The sequence below is a fragment of the Bos grunniens genome, chromosome 13 (genome assembly GCF_055505025.1).
Source record: "Bos grunniens cultivar Pamir isolate PY7600 chromosome 13, Bosgru_T2T1.0, whole genome shotgun sequence".
Classification (NCBI taxonomy): domain Eukaryota; kingdom Metazoa; phylum Chordata; class Mammalia; order Artiodactyla; family Bovidae; genus Bos; species Bos grunniens.
Window position 1 is genome coordinate 30,512,121 of NC_141177.1, and position 23,280 is coordinate 30,535,400.

Here is a 23,280-nt window from a genome sequence, read left to right on the forward strand (position 1 = left end):
CCAACAAAAGTGGCCTGTCCCCAGCCCCCCGGCACTCTTTAGCTCATTCTTTTCATCTATCACACTTACATTGTAAAATGATTCTGTGTATTAATTTATTTAATAATATCTAACATTTAATGTGTGCGAAGGCCCTCTCCTAAGTGCTTTAACCTTCTAAACTCAGTGAATTCTCACATACTGCTCTTCGCATTTTACAGATAAGGAGGAGAGACACAAAGTGTGTTAACTAATTTGCAGTCACCCATATGATTTGATACCCACTCCAGTGTTCTTGCCTGGAGAATCCTAGGGACGGGGAAGCCTGGTGGGCTGCCATCTATGGGGTCGCACAGAGTCGGACACGACTGAAGCGACTTAGCAGCAGCAGTAGCAGCGTATGATTTGATGAGGCACAGAACCTCAACTAAGGTAGAGATTGTCTTGTTCAGTGCTCTTTCCCCAGCGAGAATGCGGTGCTAAGTCGCTTCAGTCTTGTCGGACTCTTTGCGGCCCTATGGACCCTAGACCACCACGCTCCTCTGTCCATGGGCTTTTCGAGGCAAGAATACTGGAGTGGGTTGCGTGCCCTCCTCAATGAAGTCTTCGCCACCCAGGGATCAAACCAGCATCTCTTATGTCTCTTGCATTGGCAGGCGGGTTCTTTATCATAGCAACCTGGGAAGCAACTTAAAAAACGGGCGCCTCACGCATTATGGGAGATTCCCTGGTGGCTCAGATGGTAAAGCGTCTGCCTGTAATGCGGGAGACCCGGGTTCAATCCCTGGGTCGGGAAGATCCTCCTCTGGAGAAGGAAACGGCAATCCACTCCAGTACTCATGCCTGGAAAATTCAATGGAGAAGCCTGGTGGGCTACAGTCTATGGGGTCACTAAGAGTCGGACACATCTGAGCGACTTCACTTTCACACATTATAGGCACTGCATAAATATCTGTAGATTCAGTTTACAAATACGGAGCACTAGTGAACAAGATATTTTTAAATTCCTGCCTAAACGGAGCTTACATTCAGCGCTCTCAGCCCTGCCAATTAGCCACTTTCTATTTACATCTAAACATTTACATATTAACATTTTATATAAAATGTATTTATTTAATTTGGGACTATCAATCCTGGGAGGTAAGGGCCAGTCTACCCATTTTGCAGAAGAGGAAACTGAGGCTCCAAGTGGAGGCAATGGTTTGCCCAAGATCAACAGGTTTAATAGGAGATTGGATATGGAGTCCAACCCAGTCCGGGCGGTTCCCAGGCAAGACCCATGAATCAATTAAACGGACCAATCCAATCGACCAATCAGTATTTATTAGGGCCTACTGCGGGCAGCTCTTCTCGCAGCGCGGACGAAGAGAGGAGGTTGCGGTGCACAGGCGGCTGCGGAGACCAGAGGCCACAGCCGAATCGCGGGAATTTGGCGCCTATTTTTTGTTGGTTGGGTGTTCTCGTCTGTGATTGGGCCCCCGCCCCGCGTGGGTGCGCCGGGCTGCGGCTGGTCGGCCGACCCTGGCAAGACGCCGGCGGCGCAGCACTCAGCCGGCCTTCCGGGGGATGGGCCACCAGGAGCCTCCGCTGGCCCGACTGAGGGCCGGACGTGCGGCTTATATAAAAAGGTTACGTAAAGGGCTCAGCTGGCGCGAACACGTGGAGAGCCGCGGGAGCCCGGACGCCCAGCTGTCCCCCGAGAGCACTGCTGCCGTGACTCGTGCAGTAGCAGGCGCCGTCGCACGCCCGACTCGGGCCGCGGCCTCCCGCGCGGCTCCGTACCCGAGGCAGCCCTGTCCAGGGGCGGACCATCCCCAGCCGGGGGCCTTAGGAGGGAAACGCGCTGCCCGGAAGTGGAAGGGCGCCGGCCAGGTAAGCGCGCTGTCCACGGCGTAAAAGCTAGCACCGAAGCTGGAACTACGCCTGCCGCCTCGGGCGTCTGTGAGGGCAGTTGGGCCCCAGGTTGGGCGCGTTCAGGGACGCCGAACTTTTAAGCCAACCTCTTACACCCGCAGTCCGGCGGGACTTGGGTCGGTCCGCGGGGCTCTGCTCAGGCTTAATTCAATGGACTGTTTACACCCGGGAGAACTCTGGGCGGGACGCGGGGAGGGGCATCCCAGAGGGAGCCAAGCAGCGGAAAAAGATTTCCACAGTCTGAATTGCTTCTGAAGGCGATTTTCATTAGTCTTGGAAACTACTGGTTCTTGTTTTTCGTAGTGCTACACGATAAATTAACTGAAAAGGCGGGGACTTTTTGCTCTTTTCTCCGGCTCCCCCCTCTGAGCCAGTGCCCCGTGGTTTCGTCTTTCCCGCTTTCCCCTCCCCTCCCCCGTTCGCTCTGCAGCCGTGGCTTCCGTCTTAAAGGGGCCGCAACGGCCGGAGGAGGAGGAGGTGGGACGCCCTGAGGCTTACGCTCCAGGCCTCCCCGCCTAGGCCTGGTCGTTTAACCGACTTTTTCCCCCGCAGGTCACAATCCAAGGTCCCGCTCTTCCGCGTCCCGGGGCCGGACGGAGGGATGAGGCAGGGGGGTCCCGGGCAGCGCCGTTGCTGCTCCCCCCGCCGCCCGCAGCCATGGAAACGGGGGAGGAGGACGGCGCTCGCAGAGGTACACAAAGCCCCGAGCGGAAAAGGCGAAGCCCAGTGCCGCGGGCGCTCAGCGCGAAGCTGAGGCCGGCGGCGGCGGCCCAGGCCATGGATCCGGTGGCGGCCGAGGCCCCGGGCGAGGCCTACCTGGCGCGGCGGCGGCCGGAGGGCGGCGGCGGGTCGGCGCGGCCGCGCTACAGCCTGTTGGCGGAGATCGGGCGCGGCAGCTACGGCGTGGTGTACGAGGCAGTGGCCGGGCGCAGCGGGGCCCGGGTGGCGGTCAAGAAGATCCGCTGCGACGCCCCCGAGAACGTGGAGCTGGCGCTGGCCGAATTCTGGGCCCTGACCAGCCTCAAGCGGCGCCACCAGAATGTCGTGCAGTTTGAAGAGTGCGTCCTGCAGCGCAACGGGCTCGCCCAGCGCATGAGCCACGGCAACAAGAGCTCGCAGCTTTACCTGCGCCTGGTGGAGACCTCGCTCAAAGGTAGGAGCGCCGAGGGCCGCCCGGGCCACGCCGGGCCTGGGCCCGAGTCTGGTAGCCAGACCCAAACTGACCCCTGGACCCCTAGAACCCGGTCCCAGTCCTGTCACCCTGGACCCGACACACCCTCCTTTCTGCGCCAGGCAAAAAGTCCTCCCTCCCCTCTCCTAATCTGGAATCAGTTCCCAGCCCTAAGGTTAGCTGGTATTTTCATAACAAGGGCTCATTAAGTGCTAACCATTGTGGTAGTAGTGCTCCTTAAGTGTGATCCATTATTATGAAACGTCTAGCACTTTGAAGGTCGGATTTGGAAGTGCAGGGGGTTGGGTTCAGAGTTAGTGGAAGAACTACCGACCGAGCCCCTTCACAGGCTTGGGCCCCTTCTCTTTCCCTCCCAAAGCAAACAAAAAGAAAAAAACTCAGCTGGACCTACCCACACCCACTCCTTGTCTCGTTCCAAAAATCCCCGAACCCTCGGGCTCCACCCTGCAGACTCTGGTTCGTCTTTTTCTTCTGAGACCCCCCAGCTCTTCTTCCCAGGGCACTCAAGCTAACTGGTGGTTTTTAGGCTAGGTCCTCTTGGGACCTGCAGCATAATAACCCCACAGGTGGGCCAGAACTGTCACACAACAACATCGAAAAACATCCTCTTGTTTTACACGTTCTTAACTTTCTAAGGCTGACTTGTAAGTGGTTTTATTTCTAGAAAAGGTAGGGCTCAGTGAGGCAAAGGGGTTTTGCAGTCCTGGGGAGGGCAAGTCTGGTTTGATGGTTTTAACTGCAGTTACGGGGTGTGTGCATCCTGAGTGCTCACGTGTCTTGTTCACACTTCAAGTAGCCGGGGGTCTCTTCCTAGCCAGTGGGCTAGGAAGGCCTGAGCAGTGTTCTCAGGGGAGAGGTTGCTAATCTGAGCCCCAGCTCTGCCCTAGATCTCTTACAGTGACTGGAGGTAATAACTTTAAAAGTAAATCCTCTCCTCTTTCTATAAACAGAGAAACTAAGGATTAGAGATGAACTTGAAGGTAAGTTGATGAAGGTTAATCAGCTTGTAAGGGAGGTAGGGTTGTCCTCCTGCTTTCTTTACAATTTTTCATAGCTTAAGGGATGTGATCCCAGATTTGTCTTGATTCAAGGTCTCAATCCTTTTAAGAGGGGTAACAATTTGCTCTTCTCCCCTGAAGATGAACTAGATCTGACCTTAGGATGGGTAGGATCTGGGGTGGGGTGGGATCAGCCAGTGCGTTTTGTTTGGAGCTTTTGCCTGATCTCAAGATTCTGCAAGGCCCATCTCAAGAGAACTCCTTGACCCACTTCAAATCAGTTTTATAGAGGATTGAGAACATGCTCAATATTACCTGGGGTCCTTTTTCAAAATAGGCTTCCACTTTTTATGCCCATCTCTGCCCCATCTGTCCTGAAAAGCCCACCCTCTCTCCACAGTGAATATATTTGTTTTGAAAAGACTTTCTAGGAGATTCTTCCAGCTCTTCAGTTCACTCTTAGACTGTCTTCTCTGTGGTTAATGAATGGTCTGGACTTATTCTTACACCACTCCTTGGGATGTAGCAATTTGCTTTGCCAAAGGGTCCCCCATGTCAGTCTTGAAACTCCAGCCTGGGTTGGAAGTCTTGGCTTTGGCAACTCCACAGTAAACAGTGGCAGCCTAGCATGGGCTTTGGGGTTTAGATTTGCTTTTAGACATGGTTTGTCTAAGCTGACTGCATGAAACATGGGACAGGTTGTTTCAAATCTGTGGGGAGCAGTCTTTTATTCATAGGGAGAGGGTTCCTCTGTCATAGGGTTGCTGTGCAGCCTGGGAATGTCCACAAGTGCTCCAGATGAGAGAGCCGCTGCTTCAATAAATTCGGGCTACGTTGTGAACCTTCCAGCGTCATCCCCTTCAAGATTCACAAAGTTCCTGTACAAGTTTCCCCAAGTGGACCGTGGAACACTTTGTCTTTCCTGGGTTGTCTGCAGCGCCAAGTTGACAGAAACAGTGATATTTTCTTCCTCCCTTTGTGACTAAAACTGAGACCTAAAAGAAATGAAATATTTTGCTTTAGGCCACACACTTAATACATCCCTTTCCGTTATTTGAAGTCTTAAATATATGAGCCTCTGCTATGGGTCAGTTAATGTTCTGGGCCCAGGGAAAGAACAGTAAAGGCAGTGTATATTGCCTCTGCTTATAGGCTGATGCTCAGATGTTAATTTAATAAGCAGTTAATAAGCCTGTTTTTTACTGTCAGTATTAAAGTGGAGAACAATAAGTATCCAGATTACCCCAAATTAAGTTTCCCTGACTTCAACTTCCAAAATTTAGCAGTCCTGATATACCCCGGGGCAGATTCCTTCAGTTTGCAGATAACCTGGTTCAGCTCTGTCTGTAAACAGAATGTCCTTTGTGGTCGCCTCTTGACCAGTCTCCTGTAATTTAGAATAAATAACAGACTAAAAAGTGTTAATCTCCCTTAAAGTCTCAATGAACCAAACCCACAAACTTACTGAGGTCCGTATAGTGGTATTTGCAGAGGGAAAAAAAAAAAGCACAACTCTTAACCCCAAGGGAACTTAATTTGAAAAGTTTGAGGAGCTGTAGAAAACTCAAATGCTAATCGGGGTCACCGGAGGAGGAAAAGGCTGGTTGGCTCATTAACAACAGCTTTGTACTGTGTTGTGCAGATTAGCAAGAATGAGAACCGGGAGGTAGCAGGGAAGGTGGGCTTTGAAAGAAGGGAGCCTGAGAACACACGGATAGGTAGAGAGAAAGTGCATTTTATTTCATAATTCAGCTGAATAGAGACTGGTTCGTCCCTGTCCCCAAGCCCCACTCCAGTGTCAACTCTACCCGAAGACATTTCTATAGTTTTAAAAAGTTATGTATGAATAAACCAGTGTCAGAAAAGGGGTAGAGGACTTCTTAATGCAGTTCTTCATCTTGTCCAACTTTGGTAGACTTCTGTGTTTTATGTCCTTCCTTTCTCTCTGAATATAGACCAAAAGGTCCTACCCAGAGCATTGTATAGAGAACAGAAGTTTGACAGTCAGCAGTGAGCCATCTTAGATGTCTCATCTGGCCTTCTGTTTCACAGGGGAGGAAATTGAAGCCCAGAAAAGGGACAGGACTTACCCCAAGTGAGTTAGTGGTAGTATTCAAACCAGTCTGTCAGGCTTTTTCTTTTAAAAAAACAAATTAACAGTCTCGTAAATTATTTGGTTGATGGGTTGGTGGCTTTGTTTAGCTTTTAAGAACTTTTCGTTAAAAAGGAGTTTACGGTTTGCTTTTTATCCCCTTGTTTTCATTGCCAAAGCACCCTGTCTTTTGCACCTAAAACTTAATTCAAGGTTACTGCCACTTAAAAGATGGCAGCCAAGCCTGAGCTCACTGTCAAACTCAGAAATTCTGATGCTGTCTCTAAGGTACACACTGATCCTTCTAAGAAATAGCAACAAAAAGGACCAAAAAGAAAATCCAGGACAAACCCTCGAGACTCATAAAACTGAAGAATTAGAAGTTTGGAAAAGCTAGGAACCTGGCTTATCCCAGCTTGGTAAAACTTGCTCCATTTGACCGATTATCTGCCTGGAGAATCCCAGGGACGGCGGAGGCTGGTGGGCTGCTGTCTATGGGGTCGCACAGAGTCGGACACGACTGAAGCGACTTAGCAGCAGTAGCGATATTCAAGATACCTTGAGGGTCTTCAGGTGGGTGGGAATCTTGGCCCCTGGGAGGTAATCTTGTCTGCACCCTGATGCCTAGTGATGACTATGAGCCACATACTGTTCTAGAAGAAGCTATACAAAGTTTCCTCCACAAGGCATGCGGAAGACTTCCCTATAAGGTCTTACTCTTAAGGGTGAAAGGTGAAAGGTCACAAGTGGTGGGTTTCCTGGAAAATAGTAGAGGTTCCCTCTGGGAGCAGAGAGGCCTGAGGAAGCGAGGGAGGTGGACCTCAGTAAGCTGAGGGGGAGTCAGGATCCCAGAGGGAGGGCCCAGGATCTTAGTGGATATGTTGTTGGCCTGCAGACTCCTCTCAGGCGTTGAGAACCCAGGGAAACCTTGGGTTCAGAGCTGGGTTGCCCCCTTCCAGGCCCCTAGAAAGCAGCTCTGAATTCTCTACTGCAGCTTTGGGGCCTCAGAGTATAGAGGATCCCCTAGGTAGAGGCAGAGAGCTGACTGGTAATCTTTGGCTACCCTGACATAGATAAAAAGGCGGCATTAGGGGCCCTGGAAATAAGTGGGATACAGTAGAACATTGGTATTGTCAGAAGTTGTTAGCCTCAGTTTCACCCTGTTCAACAAAACGCTAAACCTCACCGATTGCTGTGTGCGCAGAGCTGTTCTGAAGGCTTACCAATTAACTGATTTAGTCCTCACAAGTACCTTTTGAAGTGTATACTGTGATTATCCCTATTTTACAGGTAGGACAGTTGAGGCACTGAGGTTAGTGAAATTGCCCGATATAAAGCAGCTAAGCCATAGCCAAGTCAGGCTCAAAGCCCTGGCGTTCTGGATCAAGCCTGATTTCCTTCACAAAGCTGTGCTGCACTTTGAGACAGGTGGCTTATGTCTGAGCTCTCTTATTTCTCTTGGTTGTTAAATGGGTGTAATGATATTTTACTGAAAAACCAATGACTACTGTGTATTTCAGATTCTGTATTAACCAGTACTTGTGGCACTACTTATCTCTACCAGTGCCTCCCCTATGTCTCAGCTGCCAGGGACCCTCTACTTCCTTTCTGTTCTCTTGATTGTCTTGGGACAGCCATGCAGACTTTTATATTCTCTTGCTACTGGCAGACTGCCTTCCTTCTATGTGCAGTGGGGGTTTTAGATACCAGCCCCAGGAGATAGAAGCAGCCCTTACTTGAGAGGTTTGATTAATTGGGATCATGTTGGATAGGACCTTTTATGGCATAAACAAACTGTCAAGGAGAGCTTAGGGTCTCAATAGAACATCAATTTATTTTCAACTTGAACTTGGCTTTCAGTGGTATTTAACCAGTGGCCCTCCTCACAGACTCACAAATTCTGGATGCTTGCTTAGTTGTCTTAATCTACATATTCTGCAGGTCCTATACTAGAACGTTCTGTTATTTCTCTGTTTTACGCCTTTTCAGCTAAGAGCTCTCATCTTGATTCATTTCACCTAGTTATTGATCACCTACTCAGTGTGTTGAGGTACATCGTGGGAGCCCAGAGACTTGGCCTTGTTCCACTGTGGTGCCCAGTCTAAGGGAGGAGACAGACGGGCACAGCACAGCTGGTGATACTTGACTGCAGCCCGTGAGAGGCGCTCTGGGGGGACAGCTGGCAGGAATGTGGACTAAGTTGAGCGAAGGGAAGGCTGAGTTATAAAGGGGCAAATCAGAAGGCGGCCTGGCAGGGCCCATTGCACATGGGGAGAGAAACCACCAGGGCTGCCCTGGGTTACTGGCCCGTCTGCCTGGCCAGTGGGATCTGCATTTTTAACAAGATCCTTGGAATGTTCCGAGTCCTAATAACTAACCTTAGATTTTCATGGTTCATCCTCTCATTTAATCCTCTCCACTTTAGGTTAGAGTTTCTGTTACCTAGTTTTACACACAAGAAAATCAAGATCCGTCAAGCTGAGTAACTTACAGTGTTGTAGCATTACTTGAGTAACTTGTCATACTACTAGTAACTTGTAGCGGTATAGGGTCAGGGTCTAGGTTTATATCCAGATGTTCTTTCCAGTTCTTGACGTGCTGCTGTATGACTATCCTGCTTTATGACGCATTAACATGATTAATATTGGATAGTTATCTGCCCTGGTGTCCAGGCACCTTGCAAGATGCTTTGTGTGTCACAATTAAGCCTTATTCCTGCCTATTGGGGTACGTGTCTCTTCCAAGTTTATGAGAAATGAACCATTCGTGGGGTCTTTTTTAGAAGTTCGCCTGGGGTGACATAGCCATGACAGTGTCAGAGTGGGTGATTTTGACCCCAGGAGGACCACTGGGCCAGAGACTTCAGCATTGGCCTCGCAGCCTCTGTTGGACACTGTATCTTGCCCTGGCAGCCACTCGGAGGGGGTCTGTTCCCTAGTGCACAGTGACATTTGATTAATGAAGTACTTTGAATTGAACACAGCCTGTGGTGTTGACACTGGACCCAACCTCTTTATAGTGACACAGCTCAAGGTCATTGAGGCCGGGACCAGGGCTTGGTCTATGAGCTCATCTTGGGAGTACGTGCTGGGTGGTCCTTGTCTCTGGCATCTTCTTGGGACTGATCTTCTGAGCCACTTCTTCAGTTAAAAGTTATATATTAAATTTTTTATTTAATACAAAATAGGGATGGCTATGGTCATAACAAATTTTCAAACCTCAATTCTGGCTTCCTTTATAATGTTTTTTGAACATAACTTAAAAATTTTGTACCTATTTCCTATTTCACATTAACTGTGCTTATGATGTGTTACATGACCTTTCTCTTTTGGCTAAGTAAATTTTGTTGAAGTAAAGCATGACCCTGTAAGCATTCAACTAAGTTGGCAACACCATTACTAATCATTACCTACTCGTGGACGGTCGTTCTGCCTCCTCACTTTTACTGTGCTGTGTGGAGATCAGCTCTGCATGTTTTAGTGCTTGGTGTGCAGCTTTTTTGATGCTGGTAGATTTTTGTTTTGTCATTTTGGTTCTCTTCTCTTAGAATAAATTCCTGGAATGGGATTTTTATGTCACATTGAGCATTTTGAAGACTTGTGATAAATATTGCTGAATTATCTCAGCATACTTACCAAAATCATAATTAATCCTTTATGAAAAATGCATCAGCATGTTGTGTGATTGGCCTTGATGAATATTAAACTCCTTGGGGCATACGTAAGAGTACTTAAGGAATTGCATCCAAGTGGGAAATGGGACATCCAGGTGTTAACTTCTGCTGCTGGCAGCAAGAGGCGGCAGGAAAGCATCATGGTTAGAAACCCAGGCTGTGGAGACGCTGAGGTCTGCCTCTGTGAGACTGTAGTGAGACCGTAGCCTCCGTTTCCTCACTTGTGAAAGGATTGTGTGAGTAGATGCGAGTTTGGAGTGAGGAGAGGCTTGGCTTCTTCCTTCCTGTCACATGTGACAGACACATGATACATTGCTAAGTTCTGTTGATTCTAAATATCCAAGACCTTTTCCCATCCCCTTCTTGCCTCCTCCCTTGCTCTTGCTTCTTCTGATGCGTCTCTTGGCCGCTAGTCTGTCTTCCGTTTCTAACTCCTGCCTCCAGAGGGAACCTGGTTCTCAGATGTGTTCTTCTACATGTTGACATCTCTGAAATCAGCACTTAGTGGCAAGCCAGAGTGTTGTCAGCTTGGATGTCTTACTTAAATGGTATGCCTTACTTAACATTAGTGACTTCTTAATTTCAATAAGTAGCTTATTTTTCTAAAATAGTTCAAGAACTTTTAGTCACTTGCCATTTCTTAGAGTTCACATTCTTTGTCTGCCAGACGCCCTTTCTTTTGACCTGACTCCAGGCCATCTCCAGCCTCATTTCTTCCCGTCTCCTACCACATCTCTTCTGTGATTACCCCAGATTACATGGGTCCCTCGCTGCAAGTATGCAGCCCCCTGAGCTGGGTGCTCTCACTCTCTCCGTCCTGGGAGACACAATACATAAGCCACTTACTCTCAGCCTTCCTTTCTCTTATCCTAACCACCTTTCCCTACTCCTCAGGCAGAACTGCCTCCTATTTATTCACATAGCTGCAGTCATTCTGCTTCTAGGGACTGGAAGCCTTCATAAGGGCAGAGACTGCCGCTTATCACATCTCTAGTGTCTGAGAAGCAGTATGTACTCTAGTATGACCATGTACTTATACTAGAGCATAGCAGATGTAAATAAATTATTATATATAGGATGGATAAACAAGTCCCTACTGTATAGAACAGGGAATTATATTCAGTCTCCTGTGATAAACTATAATAGAAAAGAATATTAAAAGAATGTATGTGTATAACTGAGTCACTTTGCTATATAGCAGAGATTGGCACACATTGTAAATCAACTATATTTCAATTTTTTAAAAAAAGTCTAATTTCTGGAGGATGCTTGGAAACAGGCTCATAAAATTCCGGGTATTTTGTATCCCTTTCCAGGAAGTACCTGCCTTTCCATAGCTCATATTGATTTATCCTTATGCCTAGTCTGCTGGCCTCAAGTTTCTCGATAGAGCCCATTTTGTTGGACGATTTGAACACTACTTATGCCCATGAGTAATGAGATGTGAGACACCTGCTTGATTTTTTTTTTTTTTAATTATATCCCTGTGAACTGTGGCACAGGTTATGTTTTGAAGTACAAAGTTTATCTTGTGGTCTTCTGGCTACTGGACTTGGAGGAGGTAATACAATGCCCGTGAAAGTGGCCTGCTCTAGGTAGCATATGAGTTTTAGCTGTTAGAGCCTGAGAAATGTGATGTAATCACCAGTGTCATTTTCTGGTCTCCGTTTCCTCTTCGCCTGATATGTGAGAGGTGAATTCTCTGGCCTCCAGCACTTGGGAGGGCTGAAATCAGTGACTTGCGGGGCCCTGGCTGAGGTCTGCGGGAATGATGGTGCAGAAGATGACACGGGTGTGATTCCCCCACAGCACCTTAAACTCTGCTGACTGTGGCTTCCCTCAGGAAAACGTGGCATGGCGTTCTCATCTCACGGATGAGAAAATGGAGGCTGAGCGGTTCAGGGACTCACCCCCTGTTCGAGCCAACTGCCCATCATACTCGGTCTCAAAGTCACCCAGTAAACCACGGAGCAGAATTGGGGTCTAAGCTGGACCTGACTTCCGGCCCTCTCTTACTCTGCTGCTGCTGGCTTCTCGACAGAAATGCGCCCAGCACATCCAGTGCCCTCCCTCCAGCTTGCTGTGATGTGAGGTCACTGAAAAGAGGCCCAGGGAGGCAGTCTGCCTGAAGGAAGGGACCAGAATTCTGACATGCCTCTCCTAGTTTTTGTGGGCAGCTGGGATTCCTGCATGAAAACATGCTGCACCCTCTCATAAAATGAGCCCAAGGCCCTTGCCTGCGCAGAGAAGTGCTGTTTGTCCCTGGGACATGTCGCCGTGTCCCCCACCTTCCATTCCGTCACGCTCACTGATGTGTCTGCTTCCTGTCCAGCACTGGCATCTTAACAGACAGGCCCCTCCTCAGATGTCTCCTGACCTTAGCTTATTCTCCAGAGCAAGTCCCGCAGTCTTGGGTGTCCCCACCCACCCACCGACTAAGGGTGCTTTTTCACCTTTTGTTTTCTTTCCCTGGATTCTCATAACCTGAGCTTAACAGTTATGTAGTCATTTTTGCAGAGTTGTTTTCTTTTTACTTCAGTTGCCATAGTTACCAACTTTGTATATAAAATAATCATCCCCACCCTCTGTTACCCCACCAGAAGTCTCACTGTTTTCTGATGTGGCCTTTGCAGAAGGAGTCTGATGGCTTTTTAATAGTTTCCTTTCTGGCTCTACCATCAGCAAACATTTCGTGGTCTCCTTTTTATGGATCTTTACTCTAGAGTCTAGATTGATCAGGGCTCAAATCATTGCTTTATTTTGCAGTCTTTTTAGATAGATCCTCAAGCCGCTAGAGCTGATGACCTAGAAAGAGGATTAGGAGATGGGAAACAACTGGTTTAAAAAAAAAAAAAAATCCATCTGCCCTAAACTGGTTCTACCTGTATTGCTTTTGATTGTGAGCAATATAAACAAATTATATAATTACAGGGGCAATGTAGTCTGTCAGATGATGGTCAAAAACCTAAAGCTTTTGCCTTGTCCATCTAGTCACCTTCTTGCATCAACCTAAAACTCCCAAACCGCTGGCTTTTTGTTGACTGTGTGCCTTGGTGATTTGGGGGCTTAGTGGGGTCTCATCTGAATCACCTGTTCTCCTTGTAATAAAGTAAATGGTAAAAGGAACCTTCTGGCAGAGATTTGTGTGACGGGGTGCAGCCTTCATTTTTGGTAGAATGAAGATACCGTGTTAGGGGTCAGAGGACTTGTCATGAAAGATCCGTGTGACCACCCAGGGCAGGCCCAGCCTCCTCATCAGCAGGATGAGACACCTGCCTACTTAGGCTCAAGCTATTTGGGCTCTTGCAGTCATCAGATAGCTTCCTGCTAAGGTTTCAGTGAACTGTCACTGCTTTATAAAGGATATTGGGATTTGTCTGGGTGCCAGTCACCAGCTTTCCTGGAGTTTCTGTGCTTCAAAAGGAAAGACTTTCTGGAGAAGGCAGAGCTAGAGTTTCAAGCCCACACAACTTGATTATATCTTATACCCACTTCAGACTTCCTCATTACACCTCTCTGGTCCTTTTGTTCCTGGGCTTCATTATCCATCCCATCTCAGTGTAGAGTTCCCATCTGGCTGTTCCCCTGCTGATTTACTGCCTGTCTCTTAGGGTCACTCAAGTCCTGCCCCTTTGGACTTTTTAAGATCTGGTGACTCCTGCCCCCTCTTCATTGTTCATAAAACTTGACCTCGATGCCGATGCACAACTTAGGATGCTTGCTGTTTTAAAGATCTATTCTCTTTTTCAAACTAAACTTCATAGAGATGGGCCTATCACGTATCTAACTGGTGCTTGATGTGTGGGGGGCTACCAGAACACACTGAGTGAAAGATATCTGAAATAACATTGTAGTGCCATTCTAGATACGTTGATGACGAGAATCCTGTGCAAAGCAGGGAGGGATGGAGGGACGGCCTTTGGCCTCGCATGGGGTAACAGACGTTTGACGGTCTTCTCACGTGTTTTCACTCATCGCAGCAGCAGCCCTGGCGTATGCTACCTATTTGGACACAGGATAATGAAATGCAGTGGCTCTGCAGTCATAGATTTGAGTCTGTGCACTCTTAAGTCTCTGTGAGCCTTGGGTTCATTCCATTAGATGGGCCTACTTTTTTCCTTCTACGGTGCTGGTAAATTTTGAATGGAATGTCAGGTGCCTGTATTGGTACTGTGCCTCACACATGGCCATTGACAGGTAAAGAAGCAGAAGCGGAAACTGGGCAGGGTGCACTCCTGGCTGATCAGCGGTAAGCCCGGGTTCCCTTCTCGTGTTATCCCTGACTCCCCTGAGTGAGTAGAGGCGGGCCTTCTTGTGTAGTTAGCCCCGTGCCAGTCCCGCTGGTCCTTGGATCAAAGCAGTCAGCACTGTCGCTCCTCCTCCCGTGTGCCGCATCTCTGTAGTCTGTACGTGGTGTGACTGTCCATCTCACTCAGGCTCTTTCTGGTCTTCCCTTGATTTAGGAGAAAGGATCCTGGGTTATGCTGAGGAACCCTGCTATCTCTGGTTTGTCATGGAGTTCTGTGAAGGTGGAGACCTGAATCAGTATGTCCTGTCCCGGAGGCCGGACCCAGCCACCAACAAGAGCTTCATGCTGCAGCTCACAAGCGCCATTGCCTTCCTGCACAAAAACCACATCGTGCACAGGGACCTAAAGCCAGACAACATCCTCATCACAGAGCGGTCTGGCACCCCCATCCTCAAGGTGGCAGACTTTGGACTAAGCAAGGTCTGTGCTGGTCTGGCCCCCCGAGGTAAAGAGGGCAATCCAGACAACAAAAATGTGAATGTGAATAAGTACTGGCTGTCCTCAGCCTGTGGCTCAGACTTCTACATGGCCCCTGAAGTCTGGGAGGGACACTACACAGCCAAGGCTGACATCTTTGCCCTGGGCATTATCATCTGGGCAATGATAGAAAGAATCACTTTCATTGACTCTGAGACCAAGAAGGAGCTCCTGGGGACCTATATCAAACAGGGGACTGAGATCGTCCCTGTTGGTGAGGCGCTGCTAGAAAACCCAAAGATGGAGTTGCACATCCCCCAGAAACGCAGGACTTCCATGTCTGAGGGGATCAAGCAGCTCTTGAAAGATATGTTAGCTGCTAACCCACAGGACCGGCCTGATGCCTTTGAACTTGAAACCAGAATGGACCAGGTCACATGTGCTGCTTAAAATTCAGGGCAAAGCATCTTGGGTGTTTTTCAACTAGGTGAGTGTACCTCTGTTTGCTCTGCATGTGCACTTCCTGGACTGCTGGATTCCTCAGACTTGGCCCTGAGGGATGGGAGGAGAGATGGGGAATGGAGTTGGGGGGAAATGCAGGGTGGAAGAGAAATAAAGTGCTCGATACCACAGATTCCTCCCAAGTCTCCATGAGGAGTCATGGGATTATTTGAGTACAAATTAGAAAGTCTAGAGAAGTTTTGAGTGGACACTGCATTTGAACTGAGTCTCTTAAGATTTTTAGAAACACTTTTTCTCAATAAATGCTTACTGTAGAAAATGTGCAAAAGTACAGACAATTTTTTTCAGAATAAACACTGTCCCCAGTTTGTATTCTTCTACGTGTACATCCAATTCTGCATAGTTTAGATCATGCTGTTTTAGGTTTAGTTTTCTGTTCTTCCATTCAGTTCTAACCTGAACATTTCCCCATGTCATTCCTTGAAAGCATCCGTTCAGTTCAGTCAGTTGTGTCCGGCTCTCTGCAACCCCATGGGCTGCAGCACATCAAGCTTCCCTACCATCACCAAATCCCAGAGCTTGCTCAAACTCATGTCCATCTAGTCGGTTATGCCATCCAGCCATCTCATCTTCTTCTCCTCCTGCCGTCAATCTTTCCCAGCGTCGGGGTCTTTTCCAATGAGTCAGTTCTTCATATCAGGTGGCCAAAGTATTGGAGCTTTAGCTTTAGTCCTTCCAATGAATATTCAGGACTGATTTCCTTTAGGATTGACTAGTTTGATATCCTTGCAGTCCAAGGGACTCTCAAGAGTCTTCTCCAATACCACAATTTGAAAGCATCAATCCTTCAGCACTCAGCTTTCTTTATAGTCCAACTCTCACATCCATACATGACTACTGGAAAGTAATTGATGCTCCATTATAGGTGCCATAATGTAATTATTCTCCCACTTCAGATAGCAAATGGTTTCTTCATTTTAGATACTATAAACTGTGGGTGAGTGAATTCTTATAGAGAAATCTTTGCTTATTTAACAGATTGGTGGTGGACTTTAATTTGTCAAGTACTGTGCTAGGCTTTGGAAAAATGATGATAAGCAAAATCGGAAACATGCCCCATCCTTGGGACTTCTGCAGCTTAGTCAAGGAGAGAATCATTAAATCATTATTTATCATAGTTGCTTTACGATGTAAGGAAATTGACCTTCCAGAGAATGGTGCCCAGAGACAAGAGTAGGGAACTGGAAGCAGAGGGGAGCATTCGGGTAAAAGGCCTAGTCTCTGCAAGGGAGCTGAAGCCAGCGGCAGCCTAGCAGTTTGGGGTAGTGAAAGATGAAGACAGGGAGTAGTTGAGGGCCTGCAAGAGCAGGAATAGAGCTGAGGTAAAAGCATATGGAAGTGTATACCAGGAACAGCAGTGGGAGTGCAGTTGGACCAGAGTCTGAGATGTGAGCAAAGGCACAAAGGTTAGAAATAAGGTGAAATATGGGACCCTGGAATCTGACCTTAGTAGGCATTTGGGAGCCATCTATAAGCTGGAGCAGAACAGTGCATTAAGAACTTCAGCATGTGCGTGCTGATTTGAACTGGAGTTTAGAGGACCAGTTGGACCAATTGTTTGATTCATACTAGTAAGAAGATGTTGTTGAACCTAAATGGATAGCACTGAGGGTAGATGGATGGATGCCCTGGATCTTTGGGGCAGAATTAGCAAGGCAGCTGGCCAGTGTGGAAATAAGAGATACTGGGAGATTGATATACTTGCTGGCTCATGTATTGGTCAGACTTGATTTATTTTCCTTAAAGGGAAAAGAAAAGGACATTGATCACCTTGAATGCCAGGTATTTTCACATGTACCATTTTGTTTCATCTTTGCAGCCCTGCAAAAGGTTAAGTCCTAGTAATTTAAAAATAGGGGCTTCCTTGGTGACGCAGTGGTACAGAGCCCACCTGCCAATGCAGGAGATGTAGGTTCGAACTCTGGGTCGGGAAGATCCCCTTGGAGAAGGAAGTGGCGACCCACTCCAGTATTCCTGCCTGGGAAAGGCAATGGACAGAAGAGCCTGGTGGGTTACAGTCCATGAGGGGTTGCAAAAAGTGTCAGACACTAACTACTTAGCGACTAAACAGCAACATCTTACTCACGCCCCCTCCTCCCCAGACCCTTTTTTTCTTAATAGCAAGATGGCAGGCTGAAAATAAGCTAGTCTTAGATTTTGCTGAAGCCTTGAGAGGAGGTGATAGGTAGAAGCCGATCCCTGTGGTCATGAGCAAGGAGCCTCAGCACCTGGGGCACAGAGCCCTCCCTTACCCGGGTGGGTTCTTAGTCCCCTCTTGCCCTTTGTCACCCTTAGATTTCTGGTTGGAGTTGGTTAATGCTGAGTCAGTGAACTTCTCAAGTGAGTCACTCCAGGTTTAATTCTTCCATTCCACAAACATTTATTATCTTCCAGGTGCCAGGCCACTTTGTCCTACTGCCTAGCATTCTTAAAGCTAGGTTTGGGGTAGTACCATGTTCGAGCCTAAAAAGAGTTGGCTGGACAGTACTTTAATGCTGGCAATTCCCACCTCATCTTTTCCACTTTTAAAAAACTGCTTAGAATTCAAGTGTGCCCTGGGGTACGAAGAAGGTCATCATTGGAAGAGGGACCTGAATTTGGGTTAGGGTTATGGGGTTGTCCTAACTAGTTGAAACTGTGGTTCCCATTTGGACACCCACCCTTGGATCTGTGCTGCGTTGCAGGGCAAAGTTAAAGCTAAATAGGAGTATTGTTTCAGGTAGGAGAAATAAGTGACCTTGAGAAAAGATCGGGAACATAGTTATGGCCAAGTGTCCCACACTCTGACAGCTAATGAGGACAGGGGTTGGTCAGTGGTGCCTGTCCTGCTCTGTTTAGCTGAACACTTAGAATTTGGGCCGGATTCAGGGCACAAGTCTTTGTGACCGGGAGCTGAACCTTGTGCCACAGGTTCAGATCACTTGTGGTATAAATGAGTATCTGGCTGGTTAGAGAATCAGAGGCTTGGGCTGGGAAGATCTGTAGAGTCTAAACTCCCCTTTCTGCCAATCAAACTTTATATATAGATGGAGAAACTAGTTCTGTATATTCATTCAACATATTTATTGAGAAACTGTTTGCCAGGGACTATTTCGGACCCAAAAGATAACATTTGTGAACAAAGCCAACAAATTCTTGCAACTGTAGAACTTATATTTCCTGGAGAGATGAACAGACATAACTGTTAGCTATGGGTTAGCAGGGCAGGGTCGGGGTGGAGGTGGTGTAGACCAGGATAAGTGAAATTAGAATGCAGAGAGGTGAGGGATGGGGGTGTACTTCCAAGTGGAAGAGATCGGGGTAGGTCTCCTTAAGGACGGTGACTTTTGATCAAAGGTTAGAAGGAGTTGAGGGAGTAAGGCACTAGGATTTCTGGAGGAAGAAAATCTCAAAAGCAATAACCATTATAACAGCATGAAGGCTAGACAGAGTGATCAGGGAGGTGAGTATAGGAAAAGAAGCTGGAGAGAGAATTCGGAGTCAACTGAGAGTCCTTGGACTGCAAGGAGATCAAAGCAGTCAATCCATCAACCCTGAATATTCACTGGAAGTATTGAAGCTGAAGCTCCAATTCTTTGGCCACCTGAAGCGAAGAGCCAACTCATTAGAAAAGACCCTGATGCTGGAAAAGATTGAAGGCAAGAAGAGAAGGGGACAACAGAGGATGAGATGGTTAGATGGCATCACTGACTCAATGGACATGAGTTTGAGCAAGTTCCAGGACAGGGAAGCCTGGTTTGTTGCAGTCTGTGGGGTCACAGCATTCTTGCCTGGAGAATCCCAGGGACGGGGGAGCCTGGTGGGAGGCCGTCTGTGGGGTCGCACAGAGTCGGACACAACTGAAGCGACTTAGCAGCAGCAGTGGGGTCACAAAGACTCAGACTGAGCAACTGAACAACAGAAGAGACATTGTAGGCCACTGTAAGGATTTTGGCTTTTAATCTTCAGTAAGATGAAAGGTCATTGATGTGTTTTCAGCTGTGTGATATCTGATCTTTTGAAAGGATCACTGTAACTACTGTGCTAAAAGTAAACTGGAGGGGGCAAGCGAGGGGATAGGATGGGAGGTTACTCTGATAACCCAGGTGAGAGATAAAGATGGCTTTGAACAGTGGAGCAGGGAAGATAATGATCGGATTTGGGGTGAATTTTGAAGTCAACCGATGGATTTCGTGCTAGGTTGAACATAAGATGTGAGAGAAAGGAATTAAGGATGACTCCAAGTTCTTGGTTTCGTAAACCATTGGAAGGATAGAGAGGATCAAATGAGATGGGGAAGAACAGGTTTGGGTGGAGGAGTTTAGGTCTTGATCATCTGAAAGTTTGGAATGCCTGTTCAGAATCCAAGTACAGAAGTTAAGTAGGCAGGTGGAGGAGTCTGAAGTTCAGGGGAGAGAGTGGTCTAGAAGTACAAGTGTGGAGATGGCCAAGGATGTTTTAAATGTTTCTTTCAAATGAATAATTTAGTTACATGCTATCGCACATAATTTATGAAAAACAACTTTCCAAAAACATTTAGTGAGTTGTTCAGTTGCTAAATTCTATCCAACTTTGGTGACCCCATGGACTGTAGCCCACCAGGCTCCTCTGTTCATGGGATTTCCCAGGTGAGAATACTGGAGTGGGTTGGCTTTTCTTTCTTCAGAGGATCTTCCCAACCCAGGGATCGAACCTGCATCTCCTGTATTGCAGGCAGATTCTTTATTGCTGAGCCACTGGGGAAAGCCCATGTTTAGTCAGTAGGGTGGCATTGTTTTCTATTTTTGCAAATCAGCATCTGCTTTGATAGTCAGCTGAATTCTCATTTGCTTCCGCTGTGTACCCTGGTGCTACATCACTCATCATGTAACTTCTGGAAAACTTCACCATATACTTATAAGAGAATGAAAGTGAAAAAGACAGATAACTGAAAAGTTTTGTCTTCATGTATTGCCAAGCAGCAGAAGAGATTTTGATGCCTCTTCCTGTTACCATGATGGGGAGCTGAGAAGTAGGAGAGACTTAGAAGAAATTATTCAAAGTTCCAGATGAATGGTCAGAACTTGTGTGACTTGATTCCTGGCCAGCTTTCGTACCAAACCTGTGGTCATGGATCACATTCTAGCTGCATAACGGAAACCCGGTTGTCCCAAGTATCAGCATGATGAAAGAATGCCTCAGCAATCTAGGACTGTAGATTTCAGAGTAATGTTTAAATTGGGGCTAAATGGTTTCAGTGTTTTGCAAACCTTGAATGGAAATACACTTTGGATTGGAAACATGGGATTCCTCTTAAAGGAGTGTTGCCTCGTGGACTGTCTAGAATTGAGTCCCATCTGTGCTTTTTAGGCTGTGTGACCTCAGGCAAGTTATTTACCTCTCTGGGTTTTATCGTCTGTGAAATGGAGTAGATCATATTTATCTGAGTGAGGCTGTTGGGGGGATTGCAAGAGGCTGTGAAAGTGCCTTGTATAAACTGTCTAAATGAAACACTAAACGGTAGAGTTTTAGATACCCACTTGGGCTTGAGGTGGAAGCATTGTCTTATCTCTGAAGACAGTGGTCTTTAGTTGCCTTGCTTCTGAGGATTACCAAATAAATAGTTTCTTTTTTGAAGCAAAGCTATAGTCAAGGCAACTGTCCAATAGCTTGTTCCAGAAAAATATATCTATTTTGTAAAAGGTTATTCAGTGATGGGTCCTACTACTCCCTTATTTGTCACCTTTGTTTAATAATTCGTAATGGTCCCTACCAGCCAGCCAAAAGCCTTACCCAAAGCAGGAAGCCAGCCAAACTAATGTTCCAGGTGCCACCGCCCGCATGTTACCAGGGAGGGTGTTGAGGGATAAGGGACTCTGCATTCACGGCCAAGTTTGCTGTCTGATACACAGACCTCAGTTACTAGGGCCTTTTGAAGCCAGGGCCTTGAATGACGTTATGTGGAGTGGGCAGTTCAGACCTGAAGAAGGAACTCAGATGTTGGTAGATCTGAGGGTCATAGAAAATGTTCTTTGTACCATATGCTATCTTGGTGGCTGCTCCACATCAGAAAGAAATTGAGCCTAATTTCTTGAAGTAATGTGTGCGTGTGCTGAGTCTCTTCAGTCATGTCCTGCTCTTTGTAACCCCATGGACTGTAGTGCGCCAGGCTCCTCTGTCCATGGGATTCTCCAGGCAAGAATACTGGGATGGATTGCCCATTTCCTCCTCCAGGGGATCTTCCGCACCGGGGGATCGAACCTGGCTCTCTGACATCTCGGGCATTGGCAGGTGGGTTCTTTACCACTAGCGCCACCTGGGAAGAGTAATGTTGAAATAATAAATGATGTATTTTTCACTGGCCTGAAGTCCTAAGATGTGGCTCTGGGCTGCCATGCTGGGTATCCGGTTGGCCGCTTGACCTGGCCTTCAGGTTTCGTTTCTCTTTTATGAATTTGAGGTTTTTTAACACGGCGCTCTAGTTGAGCCCCTTCGCTGGAGGTTCAAAAGTTTTATCTGCTCATCTCACAGGCAGCAGCATGTGCTTACACTAAAGCTGTAGAAACCCATTCAGATTATTTTCTTCCTTTTGGCTGTAATTAAACCCAAATTATGTCACCTTATAGGTATCAAGTTCATCAAAAATAAGACTAAAAACTTTAAAATGGGGGGGGGTGCAGTATTTAATGTGGTTTGTTTTAAATGACAAAGTCTTCAAAACTTTGTCTTAGGGTAGGAGTGGGGCTATAAATTTTTGAAAGATTTTAAGTGAGTGGTTGAGAACCCAAGACTAGATTAGTGTCCAGCCTGCACCCGAGAGCAGCTTCCTGACCCAAGCATCAGAACTAACCCAGGAACTGACAGGCCTTTCTCTCCCAGGACTGCCCTCGCTGTGGGAAGAGGCAGGAGGAGACCATGGACAACACTTAGCTTCTGAGACCTCCACTCAGAGCATTACTTCCTGAGTCTAGAAGTCTCAGGCTCTGATGGAGCGTAGCAGTGCCAGAGATGATGATGATAATGACCATCCCTGGGCCGGGTGCTTTATGACCATTATTTCATTTACTTCTTTTCAAGTAACTTCCTGCAGCCCACAGAGCTTGTAAGGGTCAAAGCCTAGGTTTGAACCTAGGTCTAAATCCATAGCTTTAGCCAATGTGTATGGAATTGTGTATACATCTCAAATGTTTTCAAAATTGAACAAACAACTGAGCATCGTGTAGATTGCACTGCTGCCTCCCTAGCACCACACATTCTGAGATGAGTAACCTGGTCCTGAGTGCCTGGCACTTAGTCAGTTTCCAGTTGGGAGGTGGTTTCTTCTACTCTGAGAAAGTTCAGAGTGTGCTGGTAAGCAACTAGGCAGCCCAGAGGACAGTGAGCAAGGAAGGCTTCTCAGAGTCAGTGCAACCACTGAAGAGACCAAGGTCTGAAGTTTGGTTCTCATACCCCAGAGGCGCATCCCTTTTAGTATCTGGGAGAATCTTGAACAGCCCTGAGAGAAGATGGGAGGAACAGAAGAGGAAAGTGCCAACCTCACCCTGAAGTAGATGATTGAAAGTGAAAGTGAAGTCGCTCAGTCGTGTCTGACTCTTTGCGACCCCATGGACTGTGGCCTACCACGCTCCTCCGTCCATGGGATTTTCCAGGCAAGAGTACTGGAGTGGGTTGCCATTGCCTTCTCCAGGGGATCTTCCCAACCCAGTCTCTCCCACATTGTAGGCAGACGCTTTACCATCTGAGTCACCAGGGAAGTTGAAGTAGATGATTAGGTCCTTGGAAAGAATGGAAGCTTTAGTTAAAGTAGAGAGATGGAGGCAAGGGTATTTAGACAGTGACTGTTAATCTTAGGTTCAAGCAGAACTAGAACTGCTGAGCCTCTTTTGAGTCCCTGTCTATCAGTGGGGGCCCCAGCCTTGTCCTACCCTGTCTCACTAGCTTTTACAGAGATGTGGGAGCAGAGGGGTGTGGGTTTGCTTCTCTTTTCCCCGGGAACGTCAAGCTCGGGGTTCACTGAAGACCTGGTAGCTCCAGGTGCCGCCAGTATGCAGTGTGCAGGCTGCCCCTTGCTCTGCATCCGTCTGCTGGTGCTTCTTGGGAGCTTCAGTCGGGGAACGCTGGTGGTAGTAAGGCCAGGCCGCTCCCTGGGTGCCAGCTTTTGCCCCTGCTGTTGCCCTCTCTGTCTGTTGAGCTCCTGCTGTATCAACATGAGGAAGCTGAGCTGTC

At 47.4% G+C, this 23,280-nt stretch overlaps 1 protein-coding gene across 6 annotated transcripts in view; it reads left to right on the forward strand.

Annotated features, from left to right (window-relative positions):
- The first annotated feature begins 1,186 nt into the window (after window positions 1-1,186).
- Window positions 1,187-23,280, forward strand: part of STK35 (serine/threonine kinase 35) — a 43,600-nt gene continuing 21,506 nt past the window's right edge. Inside the window, exons 1-4 of one of the 6 annotated variants that reach the window (XR_015139309.1) lie at window positions 1,187-1,851; window positions 2,446-3,046; window positions 14,046-14,097; window positions 14,312-15,061. Coding sequence is in view for 5 of the 6 variants with exons in the window: in XM_086333099.1 (XP_086189225.1) it covers window positions 1,546-1,851; window positions 2,446-3,046; window positions 14,312-15,024 (1,620 nt within the window). In the remaining variant the exon portion in view is untranslated. Of the gene's footprint in view, window positions 1,852-2,445; window positions 3,047-4,842; window positions 5,116-14,045; window positions 14,098-14,311; window positions 15,365-23,280 lie in introns of those variants that run through there. The other 5 variants (XM_086333101.1, XM_086333099.1, XM_086333098.1 and 2 more) reach the window with 5 other exon arrangements.